Below are 20,136 nucleotides of genomic sequence, written 5' to 3'. Positions count from 1 at the left end.
GTGCGCGGCGCGGCGCGCCGGGCCGGGCCCGTGAGTGGCAGCGGGGGCCGCCGCCAAGTCCCGCCTGTTCCGCTCTCCCTGCTGCAGGCGGCGGCGGGGTGGCTTCCTGCGCGCTGTGCCGCTCCCCCCTCCCCCCGGCAGTAGGAGCCGCAGCGGCAGCAGCCCGGGTCCCTGATCCATGGCTCTGTGAGAGCAGCACATGGCGGCCGCAGCTGCCATGAGCCCCCAACTAATCCACACAACTCCCCCCTGAACGGCCACCTCCAGCAGCAGCGCCTCCACCGCTCCCACCCCGCCCGCAACTCCAGCCACAGCCCATCGCCCGGCCAGCACCCAGACCCCGCCGCCGGGCCTGCGCTCGCCCGCCGCCGCCGCCCGCCCGGTCCTCGCCATGGGAGTGCAGGGATTCCAGGACTACATCGAGAAGCACTGCCCCAGCGCCGTGGTGCCCGTGGAGCTGCAGAAGCTGGCCCGGGGCAGCCTCGTGGGTGGGGGCCGCCAGCGGCCCCCTCAGACCCCGCTGCGCCTCCTCATCGACGCCGACAACTGCCTGCACCGGCTCTACGGCGGCTTCTACACGGACTGGGTGAGCGGCGGGCAGTGGAACCACATGCTGGGCTACCTGGCGGCGCTGGCCAAGGCCTGCTTCAATGGCAACATCGAGCTCTTCGTCTTCTTCAACGGGGCCCTGGAGAAGGCCCGGCTCCACGAGTGGGTGAAGCGCCAGGGCAATGAGCGCCAGACCGCGCAGCAGATCGTCAGCCACGTCCAGAACAAGGGCACCCCGCCGCCCAAAGTCTGGTTCCTGCCGCCCGTCTGCATGGCGCACTGCATCCGCCTGGCCCTCATCCGTTTCCACATCAAGGTGAGCAGCGGGGCCCAGTGGCCTGCCCCCGCCCGCCGCACTCCTCGGCCTTCCCCACCATGGCACCAGCGCCCCCCCTCGCTGTGCCCCTGGCCTCCCCATCTTCACTATGGCACTGGCGCTCCCTCTCGCTGCGCCCCTTGCCCCCCATCTCCACCATGGCACTAGCGCCCCCTCTCGCTGCGCCCCTTGTCCCCCCATCTTCACCATGACACTAGCGCCCCCTCTCGCTGCGCCCCTTGGCCCCCCATCTTCACCATGGTACTAGCGCCCCCATCACATGGCACCAGCACCCCCTCTCGCTGCGCCCCTTGGCCCCCCATCTCTACCATGGCACCAGCGCCCCCATCTCTACCATGGCACCAGCGCCCCCTCTCGCTGCGCCCCTTGGTCCCCCATCTCCACCATGGCACCAGCGCCCCCTCTCGCTGCGCCCCTTGGCCCCCCATCTCCACCATTGCACTAGCCCCCCATCACATGGCACCAGCGCCCCCTCTCGCTGCGCCCGTTGGCCCCCCATCTCTACCATGGCACCAGCGCCCCCATCTCAATCATGGCACCAGCGCCCCCTCTCGCTGTGCCTCTTGGCCTCCCCCATCATGGCACCAGCGCCCCCTCTTGCCGCTTTCTTCAGTCCCTCTGGCCAGTTCCCGGCGCTACGGCTTGGGGAGGCTGGGGAGGGGTAGGGCTCTAAGATGGCAGCAGGATTGCCCTCCCGGTAATGTCCGTACCGAGTTCAGCGAGGGGAGGGGGAATCGTGTATTCCCATATCCGCAAAATGTCGTCAAAACCTGGCGGGGAGAGGAGGTTCGTCGAGCTCCCTGGGAGCGGCCTCCACTGGCCAGCAGCAGCTGCACAACTGAACGCGGCCAAAGTTTATGCTGCTACCGCTGCCTTCTCCGCGGACCCCCTCAGGCTGGAGCAAAACTAACTAGCCTTGCTGCCGCCTGGGAGCTGCAGGGTGCCCTTAGCAGGCAGAGGAGAGAGTGTAGTGAGCACCCTGGTGTCCTTAATCTCCGCTTGGATTTTCTATTTATACATACCTGTCAGCCTGTGGAAGCAAAATGAGGGTGATTTACAGCATCCGGGGAGAGCCCTTCGCCAGCCGAACTGCCCAAATGGGCTACAGAGAGGAAAATCACAGTTTCAGCATGCCTTCAAAATGGGGTATAGGAACAACTTAATGGTTTCAAAAATAGGACTAGCTATGTTGCTTTCCCTTGGCTTTCCTTTTACTTGTTCTTTGCTTCTTTCAGTGCATTTTATATTATTTGTCCTTCTTTCCATCTTTCTTTATTTTATTTTATTTTTACTGTGGGGTATCCTTATTTCCCCTTTCTGTTGTAGTTTCTATCCCTTCATTTGTAGATTCTCTTCTTCACTCTTTCACTACTCCCCTTCGTGTCTTCTTGGGGTAGAAACCAGAGAGTCCTGCTCACCCATCAAATGTGGCTGATGGATAGTGTTTTGTAGGGTGACCTGAATTTACAGGTATCATCCTCCAAATGCTGATTAGCTGACAGTCTTGTTTATATATAAAGTTGGGTAGTTTCTTTTGCTTTAAAACTGGGTGCAGTATTCTGTGCTAGATCCTCTGCCTCCATGTTCTTTTGGGGGTCATTGTTCCATTCATTTATCTGACTTGTAAAATGTCCCTTGCTGCCCTGAGTTCCCTCTTCTTAGAAACATACTTAGCTAATTTGCTCCACAGATAAATGTATATACTCTACATTTTTGCACCTTCAAGTGCAGTATTACATATTTTTGGCCAAGAGTTTAAATAGGCCTTATAAAACAACAGTTACTAAAAAGTCAGCAAAGTTGTATTGTACTTGATAGGCCAGCAACAAGTTCTACCATGAGGCAAGATGTTAATTTGCATTTAAACTGAAGATGTTTTGCCTAAATGAAGTGTATTATCAGAGGCTAAAATGTAGATGTTCAGAATCTATGGTAAAAAGCTAAAAACAACTTGTAAAATATAAAGAGGCCCAGAATACTTCCATAAAGGGGTTTCAAGTAGTTTAAACTAATTAATCCATTATTCTCAAATAATTGATTAACACAAAGTAGTGTCATAACCTATTTTTCTTGTAAACTAGAACTGCTTAACATATAGTTATGCAGCTGTAGTTTAAACTGTTTTTATTTCAGACAAGTATAAATTTGCTGATAGTTTTGACTGCAGGAGGGAATGTCTTTGAGGCTTTATTATATCTTTTTACTCTAGCATCCAAGAGAGGGGTTGCAAAACATTTTATATACTTTTTATCCAGCTTTCCAGATTTGTAGTAATCTTGCAGTAACATTTTTTTTTTTTAAATTATGACACATATTTAATGGATATTATTTACCACAAAAAGAAAATTTTGTAGCTAAAATCTGGAATGAAAATTCCAGGAATTATTTGTTTAAATGTCCACTAAGGAGAAAAGAGCAGAAGAAGTTGGAACACATACTAACTAGTTGCCAACTTTGTCTATTACTTCTGTAGCATAGTAAATATTATGTGACCTTCAGAGTTGTGCCACTGATCAGTAATTGGAGCTTAACATTATTCGGCTTTTGTACTGTCCGTTTTGGCAGATTACACCACAGCTGTAATTGGGCCAAAGGATAACTTTGAGCTCAGGATAAGTTTCTGTAAAGATTGCTGTCTTGAAAGTGTATTGAAGAAGTGATTTTTTGGTTAAGTTTTTCAGTGTTCAGCAAAAGGGAGAAACAACAAAATAACTTATTTTCTGGAATTTTGTGAGGTTCAGTGAGACCTTAGATTCACAGAGGAAAATGTACCATTTTATTTTCCATCTGGGATTTAAGGTTGAAAGGCCCAGCGTTAAAAATCATTCTGCATTTTAGAGGCAGTTACAGCTCAGCCTAAGCTGATGGTGGAAGTCCCACCCCTTGCTCCCATTGTAACTGGTAAGAAATTTTATAACTCTGTGGGTTAATCTATCTAGTGTAGTGATTGGTTAACAGGAATGACAGACGTACAATGTGTTACTATTATTGACAGGTTAGTGTGAATGATTGTACTGTTCCTGTATGTATGTAGATTTAATTTTTTTTTTTTTTTTTTGGTATGAGAGCTTGCGGCTAACAGGAGAAGTGAGATTTCGCCTTCCTGTGTTAATCAGATGTGGCATATACCTAGAATAAACTAGAAATCCCTCAGGGTAGAAACTCTCTCTTTCACAATAGTCTGTTATGTACTGCAAAACACGGAGGCCTGACATTTATTTAAAGTTAAAATCCTTATTTAGTCACTGGTTACTTTTGTCATGATGGCAGCTATTCTTTTTCCCATGCAGTACCTGGCCAGCATGAAATAGTTTGATTTGTTATGATTTCTCTTAAAACTTGAAGGATTAGTCCAAGTCTGGTTATGTAATGTGATTATATTAGTCTGTTTTTGTAGCTTGAAAAAATATTTTAATGCTTTCTAAATAAAAGGGCATTAAAGATCACCTGGTGGAATATCAAGTCTGATGTGAAATTATTGCTATAGTATAATATGTCCTGTTGTCTTTCCATGAAATAGATATTAAGATTTTTTTTTTAACTCCTTAATTTCTGGAACCCCTGCATGATGCTTTTGCTACTGTTTAAATGGATACTGTCATTTGATGTCAGAGTGTATAATGTGCAAATTCTGGGTTCTGAAGAATATTTTTTGCCTCTTAGCCCCAGAGACCTGAGGATTTCCCAGCAGTAAAATAAAGGTTTTTTCCTAACTTTTTTTTATAGATGAAATGGATTGTTTTGGCATTGATAGCTGATTAACATGCAGCAAATTAGTAATAAGTTTTAACTAGCTGTTAGTAGCTGACTATATCTACACTAAGCAACAGAGGGTCCTGTGGCACCTTTAAGACTAACAGAAGTATTGGGAGCATAAGCTTTCGTGGGTAAGAACCTCACTTCTTCAGATGCAAGATATATCTACACTGGCACTTTTGTTGGTCAGGGGTGTGAAAAAACACACCCCTGACTGACATAAGTTTCACAGACAAGCGCTGGTGTGGACGGCATTATGTTGGCAGGAGATGCTCTTCTGCCGACATAGCTACTGCTTGTTGGGGATGGTTTAATTATGTTGATGGGAGAGCTCTCTCCTGTCAGCATAGAGCGGCTACACAGGAGACTTTACAGCGGTGCTGCTGTAAGGTCTCTAATGTAGACATAGCCATAGTCACTTAAGCAATATGTAAACTGGATTTGTGTGTTGTTTCTATTCTTTTGAGTACATTTAATGTATTTAAAGTTGCTGAATTTGACAGCTTTGTGGCTGTTCACAAAAAAGAGGAGCTGCAGCATGAGTTTTTCTGTAGTTCCCTGCCAGCATGCCTACAACTTGACCTGAAGGAACCAACTTTAGCGGGGAGAGGACAGTTCATACTTATTGAATCCTTGGCCTTTTTGCTGAGATTGTGAATAAAGGATGAGTTGTGATGGGTTTTGTGGACACACGTCTCTTGGGGAGCTGGATTTACCCCACCAAAGCACTTGGAAGTTATCAGAGAGTAATCCATTTTTAGTCACTGCCAATGTTGGAGAGATTCAAATTGCTGACCTAAAGATAGAAGGCAGCTCCCTATTGCTCTATTTCTTTGAACTGGCCAGCCCTCTGTGAAACAGGGAGAATTTGTTAGTAATCCAAATAGATGATCAGTTTATACAACCAACTAGGATGCTGTGTAGATAGGAGTATATATAGATAATTTTAAGATTAGACCATAAACTTCCTGCTTTTTACTAATAACTTATTTTCAAGAATATATTTTTTTAAACTCAAAATTAGCTACTTTTTTGTTCTCATGCACTATTTTCTTTTACTGATCATAGTTCTGGTGTTCTATTTTATAGTTCTCAAATATACTTTTCTCTGCTTTAACCCTTATCCCAAACCCCCTCACATTCTATTTACCCCACAGTTTCTGACAACGTTCTGGGTGGGCAAGAGTAAATCGAACTTGCATGTTTAATTTTTTTTGCATGTGCATAAGGCAATAAAACCTCATTGGAGAATGAAATGTCTTATTTTATTTTGGTGTTTCAAGAAGGCTTGTTTTGAGAACATTGGTAACAAGTTTTAAATATGAACTAATCTTCAGTAATCTTATTGGAAACAGTTGTGATTTAAGGCCTCTCTGCACTCCTACAAACTATCCATTAGCTCGGTTTATTGTGCTAAGAAAAAAGTAAATACTTCCCACCCAGAGCAGTTTTAAAGAATTTTTAAATTACTTCAGCACAACATAAGCTAACACAGATTTCTCTGAGATATTAAATGTTCTACAGATCCTTATTTTTGTCATGAACGTCTGTTTGTTGTCCATTGTAAGAAATGTAATTCATGAAACAGAAACTTGTTTTTATGCCAAGCACGTTTGTTAGAATTTAAATGATTAAGCAGTGCACGGACCTAGCATTGTTAGTGCTTTGGCAGAACCTCATTTTCTTTTCCGTGTGTGTCAGATAGTAAATCTTGAATTATTTTCTCTTTTCCTGGTCTGGCATCATTTACACGTGACTTAGATTTAAACTTAATTTTTTGCCTTTTTAAGCACTGAAAATTGTTTCAAGTTACATTGCTTTTTTCCCCAGATTTCTGATTTTCACCTTTGTTCTTTATTTTGGCATAACATGCATGTTCCAACTAGTTTGATTTGTACAACTTTTAAACCTCTTATCTCTAGCTTTTATACCCGTTTTGTGGCCCTTGTATCCGGTTTGGGTTTTGGTAAAGTTGAAAGTTCACTGTACCTTGACAGGCAGCCATTACAGCTCTTCATCATATAACAGCTTAATTATTTGTGTTACTTAAACACAGTTGTTCAGTAATATGAGCCCAACATGTACACAATACATATAACTTGCTAATACTTATGAAAAATTTAATAGTTAATCATAAAAATTGTGCTAGTAACCTTCCCAAGTTTAAAACATTTTATAGATCTGATTTTTGAACTCTTGCATTTTTCTTTTTGAGTGACTGGAGTCATCTTTGACAACTTGATAACCTGCCACAAGGAGTTTTTCAGTCTATCTTCGACATGAAGAAAACAGCCACACATACCACACCAAATGGTGATGTAACTAATTAGATACTTATGAAAGGACTCTTAAGATGTTACCTTTACGATGGGTACTTTGCGAAGCAAGGGAATGCATTGAGAAGCTTTGTGCACCGTTGACCTTAAATGCGGATTGTTGCAATCAGGATAACTTTGACATGGAGTTAAAAGATGAAGATAGAAAAAGTGAAACATAGAAGATCATAACTTTTTCCTCATCCCTTGATACTTAACAAATATACCAAACATAGTTTCCCTAAGAAACTAGGTAAAAGTTTAAGAAAATTGTACGTTTTAGCAAACTTTAAATTGGCTATATAAACAAAATACTGAGTAAGATATGCTGACTGTCCAGTAACTCAAGTTTCTAAATATGAGTCAGTCATGAAGTTACATGTGTAAATCTCAACTTACACTCTTGGTATCCTTACCAGAAGCTTGAAAATCAATAGAAGATCAGTACAATGTGACTGTATTACATGCATAATATGGAATAATATTCAGAGCACAAGGGCTGCTTTGTTCAAACAACTTTTTAAATTTGCTTTTAGAACTAAAGCTTTTTTACTAAGTAATAAAGTGTTAGTTTAAACTATTCTGGTTTGACTGAAGAGTGATAGAACTATTATGATTATTTATTTTATTATATGTGTTATCATACTGCATAGGAGACCTGGTCATGGACCGGGATCCTGTTGTGCTAGGTGCTGTAGAAACACAGAACAAAAAGACTGTCCATGTCCCAAGTATCTTACAAACTAACACTTAAATTTGGTTAATTTATCACTAAGTCTAAGTTTATAACTATATAAGCATATGTATTGTGGTGAATTGAACTGTTGTTTTACCCTTGTGTTTGCTATTTTTCTTGGGTTTGAATAGGTATCTCAAGGCATTTTACTTTTAAATTCAGATGCTTGTTGAGGCTAGTAGACTAATAGTTTGGGATGTAGGTAACAGCAGAGGACAAAGGAGTAAGTTTTCATAAACAATTTTTTAAAAAATTTGTTTGGGGCTTGATATTGCAGTTGTGGTTCCTGTAACTTGTTGGAGTCATTGGAAGTTCAGTGTATGGAAGGGTAGACTGTGGAGTGTTGGATACTTATCTGACTATTTTAAAAATTATTATTACACAAGCCCCTTGTTGTTTGTTCAGGAAGTTTACTTATTTCCAATGTCAGAAGTTGGTCTTTATTTGACTTACTTGAGCCTTCTGTAATTATGCCTCCATTGGGACCACTCTGTTCTAGTCTCCTTGAGAATCTTTTTTCCATAAGTTGGCTGATATTGACTGGTGTAGTAGTGTATGTGTGTATTTTGAAAAACTGTTAAAATGTAACATAATCCAATAATGCTGAGCTATCTTTAAGTAATATCACTCCTGTCTGAATACCTTACAGATCTTAGTGTTTTCACAACATGCTACCTATAGCGTTGTATGAAATCTCTGCTCAAAATGCATTCTTTGGATCTTTGTTTTATTTTAAACTTACTCCAAATGTTCAGGTTCTCCTTAAGCTATAGATATGGATCTCAGTGTATCATACTAAATATGAGAAAAGACTTAATGCTTTTTTCTCTTCTTTTATAGGTTGCACAGAGCATTGAGGATCACCATCAAGAAGTAATCGCTTTCTGCAGAGAAAAAGGTTTCCATGGTTTGGTTGCATATGACTCCGATTATGCATTATGCAACATCCCTTACTATTTCAGTGCCCATGCCCTAAAACTGAGCCGTAATGGGAAAAGTCTCACAACAAGCCAATATCTGATGCATGAAGTTGCCAAGCAACTGGACCTGAATCCAAACCGCTTTCCTATTTTTGCTGCTCTGTTAGGTAGGTTAAGTAAAGATAATTTTACATATTGTGACTAGTGAAACTTACAATTTATATTTATATTAACAATAAATGATTTGTAGAAGATGTGTGTGTATAATATCTTTAACAAAGCTCTTTCCTTGTATGACCTGTTTCCCTTTCCATTGTTTTTGAGCTATTCTATTCTGTCACTACATACTCATTGCAGCTTTAGGTTCCTTGTGGCACTAACTTGTGCATGTCTGTGAATGCAATCAACTTTTGAGTCTAGAGAGGTGCTCTGTGAATAGCTACAAAGGTTGTGAAAAGAGTAATGCAAATCTCTTATGGAAATAAAGTAGGAGTTTTGCAAAAGCTCTCACGAGCCAAAGCATTTTACTTCATGAATGGGATCAAAGTTTTCAGACAGCTTTAGTCATATTAATACACAGTATTTAAGCTCTACTTGTAATAACCATGGTTTGTCTTAGTAAGTTTTCAGATAGACAGATGTACCTGTGTACTCTATCCATTCATCTAAAAATGTTGAATTGTGTAGTTATCTTGCACTTCCAGAGTACTTTTTATCTCAGATATGAGTGTTGTACAAGCATTAGTAGTGCCTCAGCTGCCTGGATCACTTCTCTGTCACTGAGGTGGGTCTGAGCAACTGTTTCACTACAGGACAATTTATGTCCAGAACTGAAAAGTATTGTATTTAATTGAAACTGCAGGGAAGTACTGGTAGGCAGTATGTAACTATCTCAGCTGGAGTTTGGCTAGGACACTCTCCTGCCTCTGATGGTACATGCCATGAGATCTTTAATGAGCCCAACTAGTGAAGACCTCAGTTCCATGTCTCATCTGAAAGTTGTCACTTTTAGCAGCACAGTACTGCCCACACCATTCTAGCACTTTGTTCTATTACTGACTTGCCATTTACTGTATCACTAGTACCATTGCAGCACTGAGGTTTTCTACAGGAGACCTCCAAAGAATAAAACTTACATAGACTGGTATCCTAAATTCTGTCTGGGCAAAAAGTATTGAATAATTGTTTTCCATCATGGTATGCTGGATAGAGCACCAGACTAGGCTGAGAGACTTGGATTCTATTTCCACCTCTCCCATTGACTTGCTGAGTGACCTTGGGCAAATCACATAACCTCTTTAGTTCTTTCTCATCTGTAAAATGAGTATAATACTTCAAGTGCTTTGAAATCTATAGATGAAAAGGGCTATGTATTGCTCCCTTGACGTGCCAGTGCTCTAGTAAACACTAACATTCATATACACACGTACTTTGTCAAGGCTAATATTTTCCCTACTAAAAAGTGAAATCCTTTACATAAGAATATAAAGAACCATACAGCAGTGAGTGATTCAAAAAACACTTGCAGTGGGACCATGCAGGAAATAGATAATATTTCTGGTCATGTCAGTTCATGTTTTCTTTCCGTGTCAAGAATAGTTATCACCACCATTCCCCAAATTGATAAATTGTTATTAACACGAAGTACTGGTAAAACAGCTAGTGATGCTAGGAGTTTTATGTGGGTGGTGGTTGGTATTGCTGTTGCTAGAATCTGTCTAAACTGACACTTTAAATAACAAAATAGTCCTTAAAATTTGTTTTTAGCAGAGAAAACCTTGTCTTTCTGTGATTTAATGTTTTGAATGGCTTGTAAGCTTTTTGAAGTATATTCCACTGAAACTTATTTATAAAACAAGACATTGGCTCTTTGAAACAAAAAAAGTTACCAGGTATTTTTGTGGCTTGCTTCGTATTGGTTCAGACTGTGAATAACCATTGAGCTAACATCCTGATTTGTTTTATTGTTTTCTTATTTTTTGGAGTCTGAGTGATGTAGTTATAGAAAAGGTTCTATATGAACTCTGGGCACTTGAACTCTAGGATTCTGCAGGTTTATCAGTACTATGCTGTTTGTATTTGAATATTGTTATGAATGTTACTGAATTTAGGCACTGCAGTACTATAAATAATTAAACTTTTATAAAGGTTTATAGGAAGGGTTGTTGGTTTATTTGGGAGTAGTGTCACTAAGGTCATCTCAGTATTTTGAGATATTACTTGTTCTTGAAAGATATTGTGTAATTCTAATCATATCTTAAATACAGTTAAAGTTGTATGTAGGTAAACGTTTAAAAGCAGCGCATCTTACGTAACCTGAATAAAACCATAGGTGGGCTGCATGTCTTGAAAGATGTCTCAGACTTGGCTCATGTGGTCTCCAGGTGTCCTCTAAACCTCATAGATGGGGTGAAGGCATCACTTAGCGGTAAGGATGCCTAAGGGCTTGTCTACACAGAGAAAATAACCGGCACTGCTGTAGTGGTATAATGAGTCTACTATGGCTATGCTAGTATAACTCCCCTGTGAGAACATTCTATTCTGGAATAATTACAATTAAGATAGTATCTTAAACAGCAATTACAATTATTCCAGAATAAATTACTGTTATATCAGAATAAAGTCACTTATTTCAGAGTAGTGCGTCAGCATGGGAGCGTTATACCAGCATAGCCACAGTGGAATAATTATTTCACTATATAGTTATGCTAGTCAATTTCCATGTTTAGACAAGCCCTTAGTGTTTCTGTTTTTAATCTGTGTTGCTAGTTCCCTGTTAAAGTTCACCTTTTGGGCTGAAAGTTTCTATACCCGGTGCTACCCAAAGGTAAATTATTCTTGAAACTTTGAGGGTGAGAGAGGCTCCACCATTATTGAATATGAACAGAGTGAAGACAAATGGTGACCTTTCTTTAATTAAAAAAAAAAAAGACAAAATGGCTGGGGTTAAAAAGTTGAAACTTGGCAGGGAAGTGCTTTTGAGTATTGCAGCAAAGTTTTTGGATCAATTTTGGGGGTTTAAAAATCACACTTTGCATGAGTGTGGGTATGATTTTTTTCAATCTTCTCCTTAAGTATTCTCTAACTAGAGAACACAGTTTGTATTGTTCAGGTTTAACTTAGCTGCTTATTGTAGGAAGGAGAGTGCCTCAGATATTGGGCAGTTAAGATGCTGCCAGGGACACCCTGTTTTGGGTAGTGTGTGCACTTAAAGGCGTCTGATCCAACTCGAAAACAGTGGAAGTTTGGATCCACTCGGTAAGTATTGACTTGTATACTTGAAAACCTTGTGTGAACCTTGGTTAGTGGAAAACTAAGCACAATGTGAGGTAGAGGGCTCTTATTTAGTGTACTCCTTATATGGGGCAATGTCTTTAATTGGTGTCTAACCTTTTTTATTTAAAAAAAAAACCCCTAGTAAATGTCATAAAAATGGAAAAATAATAATAAAAAATTGAGGTTGCATAGTTAAGCACTCAGATCAGGAAATAGCAGCGCTAAGGTTGCTTGTGTAACCTTAATCTCTTATCCATTGTGCGTATGCAGTATAAGAAGTCTAATTACTCATTCACATGCTATTTCTCAAACGACAGGTTGTTGTTTTTTTTGGTAAAAGAACTTCAGATACATTTTGTAATTTGTAGTATCTTCTATGTATGATATATCAGACATAGTACTTAAGTGCAGCTGCATCTTCTACTGCATCTCTTAAATTTTATTTAAAAATTCTGTACTTGAGAAATGATCATGTGCTTATATTCATTATAGCAGTTTGTCTCTGCACCTTGAAGTCTTTAAACCACGATTTGAGGACTTCAGTAGCTCAGACATAGGTTGGGGTTTGATACAGGAGTGGGTGGGTGAGATTCTGTAGCCTGCGTTGTGCAGGAGGTCAGACTCGACGATCATAATGGTCCCTTCTGACCTTAAAGTCTGTGATTCTATGATCAGAGTTAACTAGATTGACACAAGGAGACATGACGGTTGAGTATCAGGCCCAAGGGCTAGAAACATAATTATTTAAAAATGAAATCTTAGATCCCGCTGAAGTTGATGGGAATCACCCAGGAAGGCTTCCTACTTGTCCACGTTGAGTGGCTTTTTCAGCCTTGAGTTGCGGTTTACTAATCCTTCTTTAAATTGGGCTCCAGTGACCGACCTAGAGGTCTGTAGCGATGAAGTAATTGCTCTATGAAAACTGTTTGATATTAGTCTTGTTGTTCTTAATGGCCACATGAGGACACACAACATCATTTCTCTCCTTGATGGTAGTCTCAGCAGGAAGTGAAGGATTTGAATGGGCATGTTGACTAAATAGTTTGTCCATTCAGGTAAGGAGTGAGATATTCCGTTCGATTAGTTTGAAGAATTTTGAACTGCTTTTGTCTCTGCAGTTGTTGTTAAAGTTGGCAGTCCTCAAACTGTGATCCAGAGGGCATCCTCTAGTGGTGTGGAGAGGGTGACTAACAGCAAGGTACTGGTTTCCCTCAAGTCAGCTAAAATACATTACTTTCCTAATATTAATTTTCCTTGTAAACAGTTGCTGTGGTTGCCACAGCAAAATGCGATTTGTGAATGGGAAGGAAAGGCTGTGGGCTGATCTACACTGAAAAATTAGTTTGACCTAGCTGCATCTCTCAGGGCTATGAGAAATTCTGCACCATAGTTAGGTTGATCTAACACCCAATGTAGATACAGTTAGGTTGATAGAAGAATTCTTCTGTTAACCTAACTACAGCCACTCAGAGTGGTGGTAATGGAAAACCCCTTCTGTCAGTGTAAGAAGCGTCTACGTTATGGCATTACAGAGGCATAGCTGTAGTGCTGTAGCTGTGCTGCTGTGGAAACTGTAGTGTGGACATACCCTAAGATGTCGAAGCAGTGAAAAAGTTTGAAAAATCCTGCTTTAAATATATTCACAGCACTAGAGACTAAGCCTGTAGCTTTTTACAAACGTATTAAATATGAAAAAATACTTTGTTGCTACATTTATGATAGTTAAATTTAATTGAGTCTGTTAGGATTTCTTCTCATGCTTTGTAAAATCCATTTTCAGATGCTGTCATCAGTGAATCATGTTCTTGCTTTATTCAAGTTGTTTCTTCCCATTTCTTCAATCCTTTTTTTCTGATTGCAATATACTATGCTTTGGAAGATCAAAATTATTTAAATAACTTTCCACTTTGCTAAAGTGGTTTAGGTGGTAAATGACCACGTAGCTTGGTCATTAACTTGCCAGCCCTTTTCATTCCCAGGCTAACCAATTGACTTGAGGTAGTATTACACTTGATCTTAGCCTACTAAATAATTAGTAGAACTGCATTGCTTAATAAACTATCTTAAAATTAGCCCATATTAAAATTAGCAAATATAATAAAAATATGGGGAGAGAATAGTTTCAGATGGTGGCTTAGTTACGTTTTTGAAAGTAGGATTTTATGTTAACCTCTTGTTCACTCAGCATTGCCAGACTAAGCCAATTTGCCTGATATTTCTCATGCGTATTGTTTGCTGAGGGCAGACTTCTGTTGGAAAGGTTTTCAAAGCTAATTGGATAGGCCACTTGGAAAACACTAAAGCTTTTAAAAAGAACAGTCCTCAATATTACAAAAGTTTCCCAATGGTTTTCAGCAACCTTGTCTCAAAATGGCTTTGCCCAGTTACTTTCAGATTTGTTTTTTTCTATTGGCATCAGTGAATTGGTATTCAATTATTTTTGGAAAGTGTCTGTTTTAGCTTGAAGTCATTTGAGGAGTATTAACTAAATCTGGGAGATGGCTGCAGAGTTTGTTTGATACCCAAGTGCATCACATGGAGTTCAGAAAGAATCAGCCAGGATGGGAGACAGGGTTAAGTGTCTTCAGTTGAAGCTTTAAGAAGATATCTTATTAACTTCTGTAGAGGCTGCATCTCCCACATGAACCCCAGCTCTTTCTGTGTTCTGAATTGTAGTGACTCCAGATATAAAACTTAAAGACAGATTTAGAATAGTATATATAGATTATTTATTTCAGAAAAAATTTAGAACACTTCAGCTATTAAAACTTAAGATAATATAATTACATTAATCTGAAAATTCAAAGCTAAGGTTGGACTTGAAAAATATGGAAATGCAGAATTAATATTTTGCTCTTAATATAGGACCTTCAGGTTTTGAAATAATTGTAACAACATTTTCTTCTTTGAGTGCTTGCTCATGTCGATTCCATTATAGGTGTGTGCATGCCCACATGCGTGGTCATCGGAGATTTTTTCCTTAGTGGTATCAGTAGGGCCAGCTGTGGCATCCCTTTGAGTGCCGCGCTTATGTGTCGGCATATCAGGCACTGCCAGGCCTATGCCCTCTCAGTTCCTTCTTACCACCCATGATGGTTAGTCGGAGCACCTTTCCTTGCATAGGAAGGGCTAGAGGCTTCCTCTCTTCTGACTTTGAGCGTTAGGGTCTTGTAAATAGTTGTTTATAGTAGTTAGTGTTAAGTAGTTAAGGGCACGTCTTTGCTACCCGCCGGATCGGCGGGTAGCAATCGATCTATTGTGGACCGTCTTATCGTGTCTAGTGAAGACGCGATAAAATTGATCCCTGATTGCTCTGCCGTTGACTCTGGAAATCCACCGCGGCAAGAGGCGGAAGCGGAGTCGATGGCGGAGCGGCAGCGGTCGACTCGCCGCCGTCCTCACAGCCAGGTAAGTCGACCTAAAATACGCAACTTCAGCGACGCTATTCACGTAGCTGAAGTTGCGTATCTTAGGTCGACCCCCATCCCCCCGTAGTGTAGACCTAGCCTAAGTGTAGTTAGAAGTCAGAGTCCCAGCGGGGACTTTGTCCCAGGCAGCCCATGCCTTGGTCTCTAGAGTTTAAGCCCACCGAGGACTGTAACAGGTTTATGCCTGTAAGTGACACCCCCCCCCCCCCCCCCACAGCAGCTGCCTGATGCTTGGTGGAATCACACGGGAAGGACAAGAGTAGTATTTGTAAAAAAAAATTCGACCCAGACTGAGAGAGAGTGAGATACTCATTTGCAGGCTCTCCTTATGGAGGCTGCCCTTTGTCGGGCTTCCGAGCTGTCCTGCCAAGACTCGCCTAGTGCCTCAGCCTTGGTGCGCAGCGCACCCCCAGCACCACTCCCCACCACCAGTGCCCAGAAAGAAAACGAAGAAGCACGGCTCCCCGGCACCAGGCAAGAAAGGCCCTGGGGCATCGGGCAAAGGATTCAGTTCGGTCACCCTTTGCCCTTTCAAGGATCCACCATCGACTCCTGGGAGCAGAAGGGGACCCAAACTTCTGATGGCATCGATGCCTTCCCAACCTCCCCCGGCACTGAGAGAGCAGAAGCTTGCGCTGGCACCACGCATGCTGCAGGAAGTGGCAAAGGCTCCCTATGAGGGCAAGCCAGCTGCTAAGACCCCTTTGGGGGCAGTGCAGCACCACTGATCCCCCAAGACAAGGCAGCACTCTCCATCTCTGCACCGCAGATCTCTGGTGTCGCAGACCAGATCCTCTGGGGCTCGCCACAGTCCACCCGGCACCGGTCCCCTCGATACTGGCACCAATCCTCACTCCAAATACTGGTCTCCGGTGGCGACGGTCAGCAGGCAGACACAGGCGTCGACGGCTCCACTATAGTCACCGGAAAGGGATTTCTCTAGCACAGAAGGGCAGTTCAGCCCTTTGCCAAGACCTCATCGGCGTGAATGGGCACCTGAGGCCGCGTCAACGTTTACAGTGCTGCCTTGGCAGCATGGCCAGTGGCCTTATTGGAGTGTGTGGGGCATGCCGGTGATGACGATGCCCCTTTTGCACCGCTCATCTGCCGCCACCTTGGAGCAACAGTTGGCAGCACTGACTGCACCGGGCTCGGTGCATGAGACCCGCTCGGAGGTCAGGGTAGTGGAGACAGCACCCACCCCAAAATCCCCCTTCCCCATGGGGGATGATGCACTTGAGCCTCCCCCGGTGGTACAGTCGTCGTCCTCATCCCCAGACGAGGCGGTCATGGGACCCTTGAGGGCCAGCCTCCCGGATGATTTTAAGGAACACCAGGCCCTGCTTCGACGGGTGGCTGAGAATTTGGGCCTAGAGGTGGAGGAGATGGCCGAGCAGATGGACATCTTGTTCAGTGTCCTCTCAGCCTTTACCCCGGCATGTGTTGCACTACCAGTGCATGATGGGGTCCTGAAAATTGCCAAGACCCTCTGGCAAACCCCATTGTCCATCCCTCCCAACTTCAAAAGGGCCAAAAAGAGGTACTTTGTCCTGGCCAAAGAGTTTGAGTACCTTTATATCCCCCCACCTTCGGGCTCACTGGTTGTCTCGGCAGCCAACGAAAAGGACAAGCAGGGGCACACTAGTTCAGCTCCGAAAAATAGAGGCCAAAGGACTGGACCTTTTTGGGAGAAAAATGTATTCAACAGCCAGCCCGCAATTCCGGGTGGCGAACCATCAGAGACCCTCTTGGGCAGATACAATTTTAACTTATGGGGCTCCCTCCGTGAGTTCAAGGAGTCTCTCCCTCAGGGTCTGGCCCAGGAATTTGGCAACCTGGTGGAGAGGGCACTGCGGCGGCTAGGTGCTCTCTCCAGATGGCATGGGACATGGTGGACTTGGCGGCTAGGATGGTTGTGGTGGTCATGAGGCGCAACTCCTGGATTCAGACCGACGGCCTGTCCCAAGAGATGAAGACCTCTATCCAGGACCTCCCATTAGATGGGAACGGTCTCTTTTCAGAGCAGACTGATGGGAAGCTGCATGGGTTAAAGGACACTTAGGCCACCCTTCGCTCGCTGAGCATGCATACGCCGCAGTCTGCACGGAAGCAGTTCTTCCACCCCCACCTCATCGCCAAGGCCTTGCAAGGAGAAGGGATAAAGACAAGAGCTTTAGTCATCACTGCCCTTCCTCCTCCCACTCACCCACACAGCCCAGTCTGGCGAAGCATCCTGGGGACCAGAAGCGCTCATTTTGAAGGTGCGCTCAAGAGCGATGCCCCAGTCAATTCCCCGGATCCACCTCGTTCTTTCCTCGATCATCTTCATCCCTACCATTCGGCCTGGTCGCAGGTCACCTCTGGGTGCTGGACATAGCATCTTGGGGCTATACCCTGCAATTTTCGACTGCCTCTCTCTCCAAACCCCCTTTTTCTCCGTCCTTCTTCAGGGACCCTTCTCACAAGCAACTCCTTGTCCAAGAGATCAAGAACCTCCTGCACCTGGGGGCTGTGGAAGAGGTCCCTCAGGACATGAAGGGAAAGGGTTCTATTCCCTCTACTTCCTAATCCCGAAAGCAAACGGGGGCCTCAGACCCATTCTGGACCTGCGTTGCCTCAACAAGTGTCTCAAAAAGTTGAAGTTTTGCATGGTCTCCCTGGCCTCCAACACCCCCTCCCTGGATCTGGGAGACTGGTACGCCGCCCTCGACTGGAAGATGCATATTTCCATCTTCCAAGGTCACAGATATTTCCTCCCATTTCATAGTGGGCGCATGCCATTTTCAATTTACGGCGCTGCCCTTTGGCCTCTCATCAGCCCCCAAGGGTGTTCACAAAATGTATGATGCCAGTGGCTGCTTACCTGGCTATTACCAGTGTCTGCTCAGAGGATTTCGTCCTGGATCACAGCCTGCATCTGCTACTGCTATAAGCTGGTGAGGGTGTCTCTGCCGGCGATCATGACAGCACACTTGAGTAGGGTACAAGCATTATCACCAGCCTTCCTGGCACAGGTACCAATCCAAGAGATTTGATCGTCTGTCCACATGTTCCCGCCTGATTATGCGCTTATCCAACAAGCTTGAGACGACACTGGCTTTGGCAGAGCAGTGCTGCAAGCTGCAAGACCATGAACTCTGAGCCCACCTCCACTGATGATGCTTATGAGTCACCTAGAATGGAATGGACATGAGCAAGCACTCGAGGAGTTACCTGCCTTTTGTAACTGTTGTTCTTCGAGATGTGTTGCTCATGTCTATTCCATTACCTGCCCTCCTACCTCTCTGTTGCTGGCAAGAAGGAACTGAGTGAGAGGGTGTAGGGCCAGCGGCACCTGATATACCGCTGCATGAGCGTGGCACTCAAGGGGGCGCCACAACTGGCCTTAGGGATTCTGCTAAGGCAAAAATCTCCGACCGCGCACATGCGTGCGCGCACACCTAGAATGGAATGGACATAAGCAACACATCTCAAAGAACAACAGTTACAAAAGGTAGGTAACCGTTTTTTAATTAGGCTTTATGAAATAATAGATTTTTGTTTACAAACGTAATTCCTCCTCTGCCCCCTAGGATAAACCTATATGTATTTGGGTTTGACTGCAAATCTGCTTTGCTGCATCAATCAGTTTTGCTGCAGAATCAGTTTATACAAAGTGTTTGATTTTTAAAGGTGTACTTTTTTAAAAAGTTCTGCATGTTGTATATTCTAGGTAATCACATTCTTCCTGATGAAGATTTGGCTTCCTTTCATTGGAGTTTACTTGGTCCAGAACATCCACTAGCCTCACTTAAGGTACAAACCTAATCTGATTTTTAGCAGTTAAACATTATAGTCCATTATAGTAACAAACCACAGCAGTATGTGCTTCATAGGCAGCTGATTCACAACTTGGGTGCTTTTTGAGGTACAATAATGAAGACTAGGCACCTTCAACTCCTCAGAAATACACCAATAGCTTTCTAATGACAGTTGGGTGCAAGGTATGGTACTTTAGTCTGCACACCTTTTAATGACCTACTTCCACTGTCATTTACCTCAATGCTAAAATTGGCCCCTTATCTGTAATAAAATATATTTAAAATTTTGTATGTAATTTTAAAAACCTTTTAAAATTTTAAAAACCTTTTAAAATTAGTTTGGACATCTAATCCCTCTGATTTCCCATGAGTTTGGCTGTCCTGTCTGTAGCAATTCATGGCTCAGTGACCGGTTTAATTCTTACTTTGTGTTAAATACTAACTTAAGAATCTTTTTCTGCTGAGAGTTAAAAGTAGTAATAAGCTAAAAACTGCTGCTGATAGGGCAGCTGGGTTCACTGGGAGATGGAATGATGGCAGTAGTTCAGAACTGTCACTCTTTCCTCCTCTTTACTCCAATTTACTTAACTTTTCCCCCTGTCCTGAACTTTACAACTTAAGCACTCAACTTTCTGACCTGCATTTTAAGTTAAAAATTGCCTGGCTATTTTTGTGTCAAGTATAGCCTGAAAAAAAATTCAGGCAACTTTTAATGAAAAGCAATTAATAAAAATCACACAAAAAATTGTCTCTTGAAAACTGGGGCTGGGTGACCAAAGTAATACTTTGGCATGCCACTGCAAGAAAGGTAGCAGTGGCATTTGTAATGGAAACAGTCATTTTCTCTGCCATCCCAGCTAAATGTGGAAGTGGTGGAGCACTTTTCAAGCTAAAGCTTAATTTAGAAATTTGAATTTGGAGACAGATTTAAGGCTCCCAATTCAGTTATTAAGCTGAAAAATTAGGGGAGGAAGAGAGGGACTCCTGTCTCTTCAGAATAATCTTTTAGTCCCCTGGTT

At 42.9% G+C, this 20,136-nt stretch overlaps 1 protein-coding gene across 2 annotated transcripts in view; it reads left to right on the top strand.

The window, feature by feature from the left end:
- The first annotated feature begins 391 nt into the window (after positions 1 to 391).
- FAM120A (family with sequence similarity 120 member A) overlaps positions 392 to 20,136 on the top strand; it is a 115,254-nt gene continuing 95,509 nt past the window's right edge. For both annotated transcript variants that reach the window (XM_065408666.1, XM_065408667.1), the window contains exons 1-3: positions 392 to 865; positions 8,534 to 8,780; positions 19,030 to 19,112. In XM_065408666.1, coding sequence (XP_065264738.1) covers positions 392 to 865; positions 8,534 to 8,780; positions 19,030 to 19,112 — 804 coding nt within the window. The remainder of the gene's footprint in view (positions 866 to 8,533; positions 8,781 to 19,029; positions 19,113 to 20,136) is intronic.

The sequence above is a fragment of the Emys orbicularis genome, chromosome 7, assembly GCF_028017835.1.
Source record: "Emys orbicularis isolate rEmyOrb1 chromosome 7, rEmyOrb1.hap1, whole genome shotgun sequence".
Lineage (NCBI taxonomy): Eukaryota > Metazoa > Chordata > Testudines > Emydidae > Emys > Emys orbicularis.
This window is presented reverse-complemented; position numbering and strand designations above follow the sequence as displayed.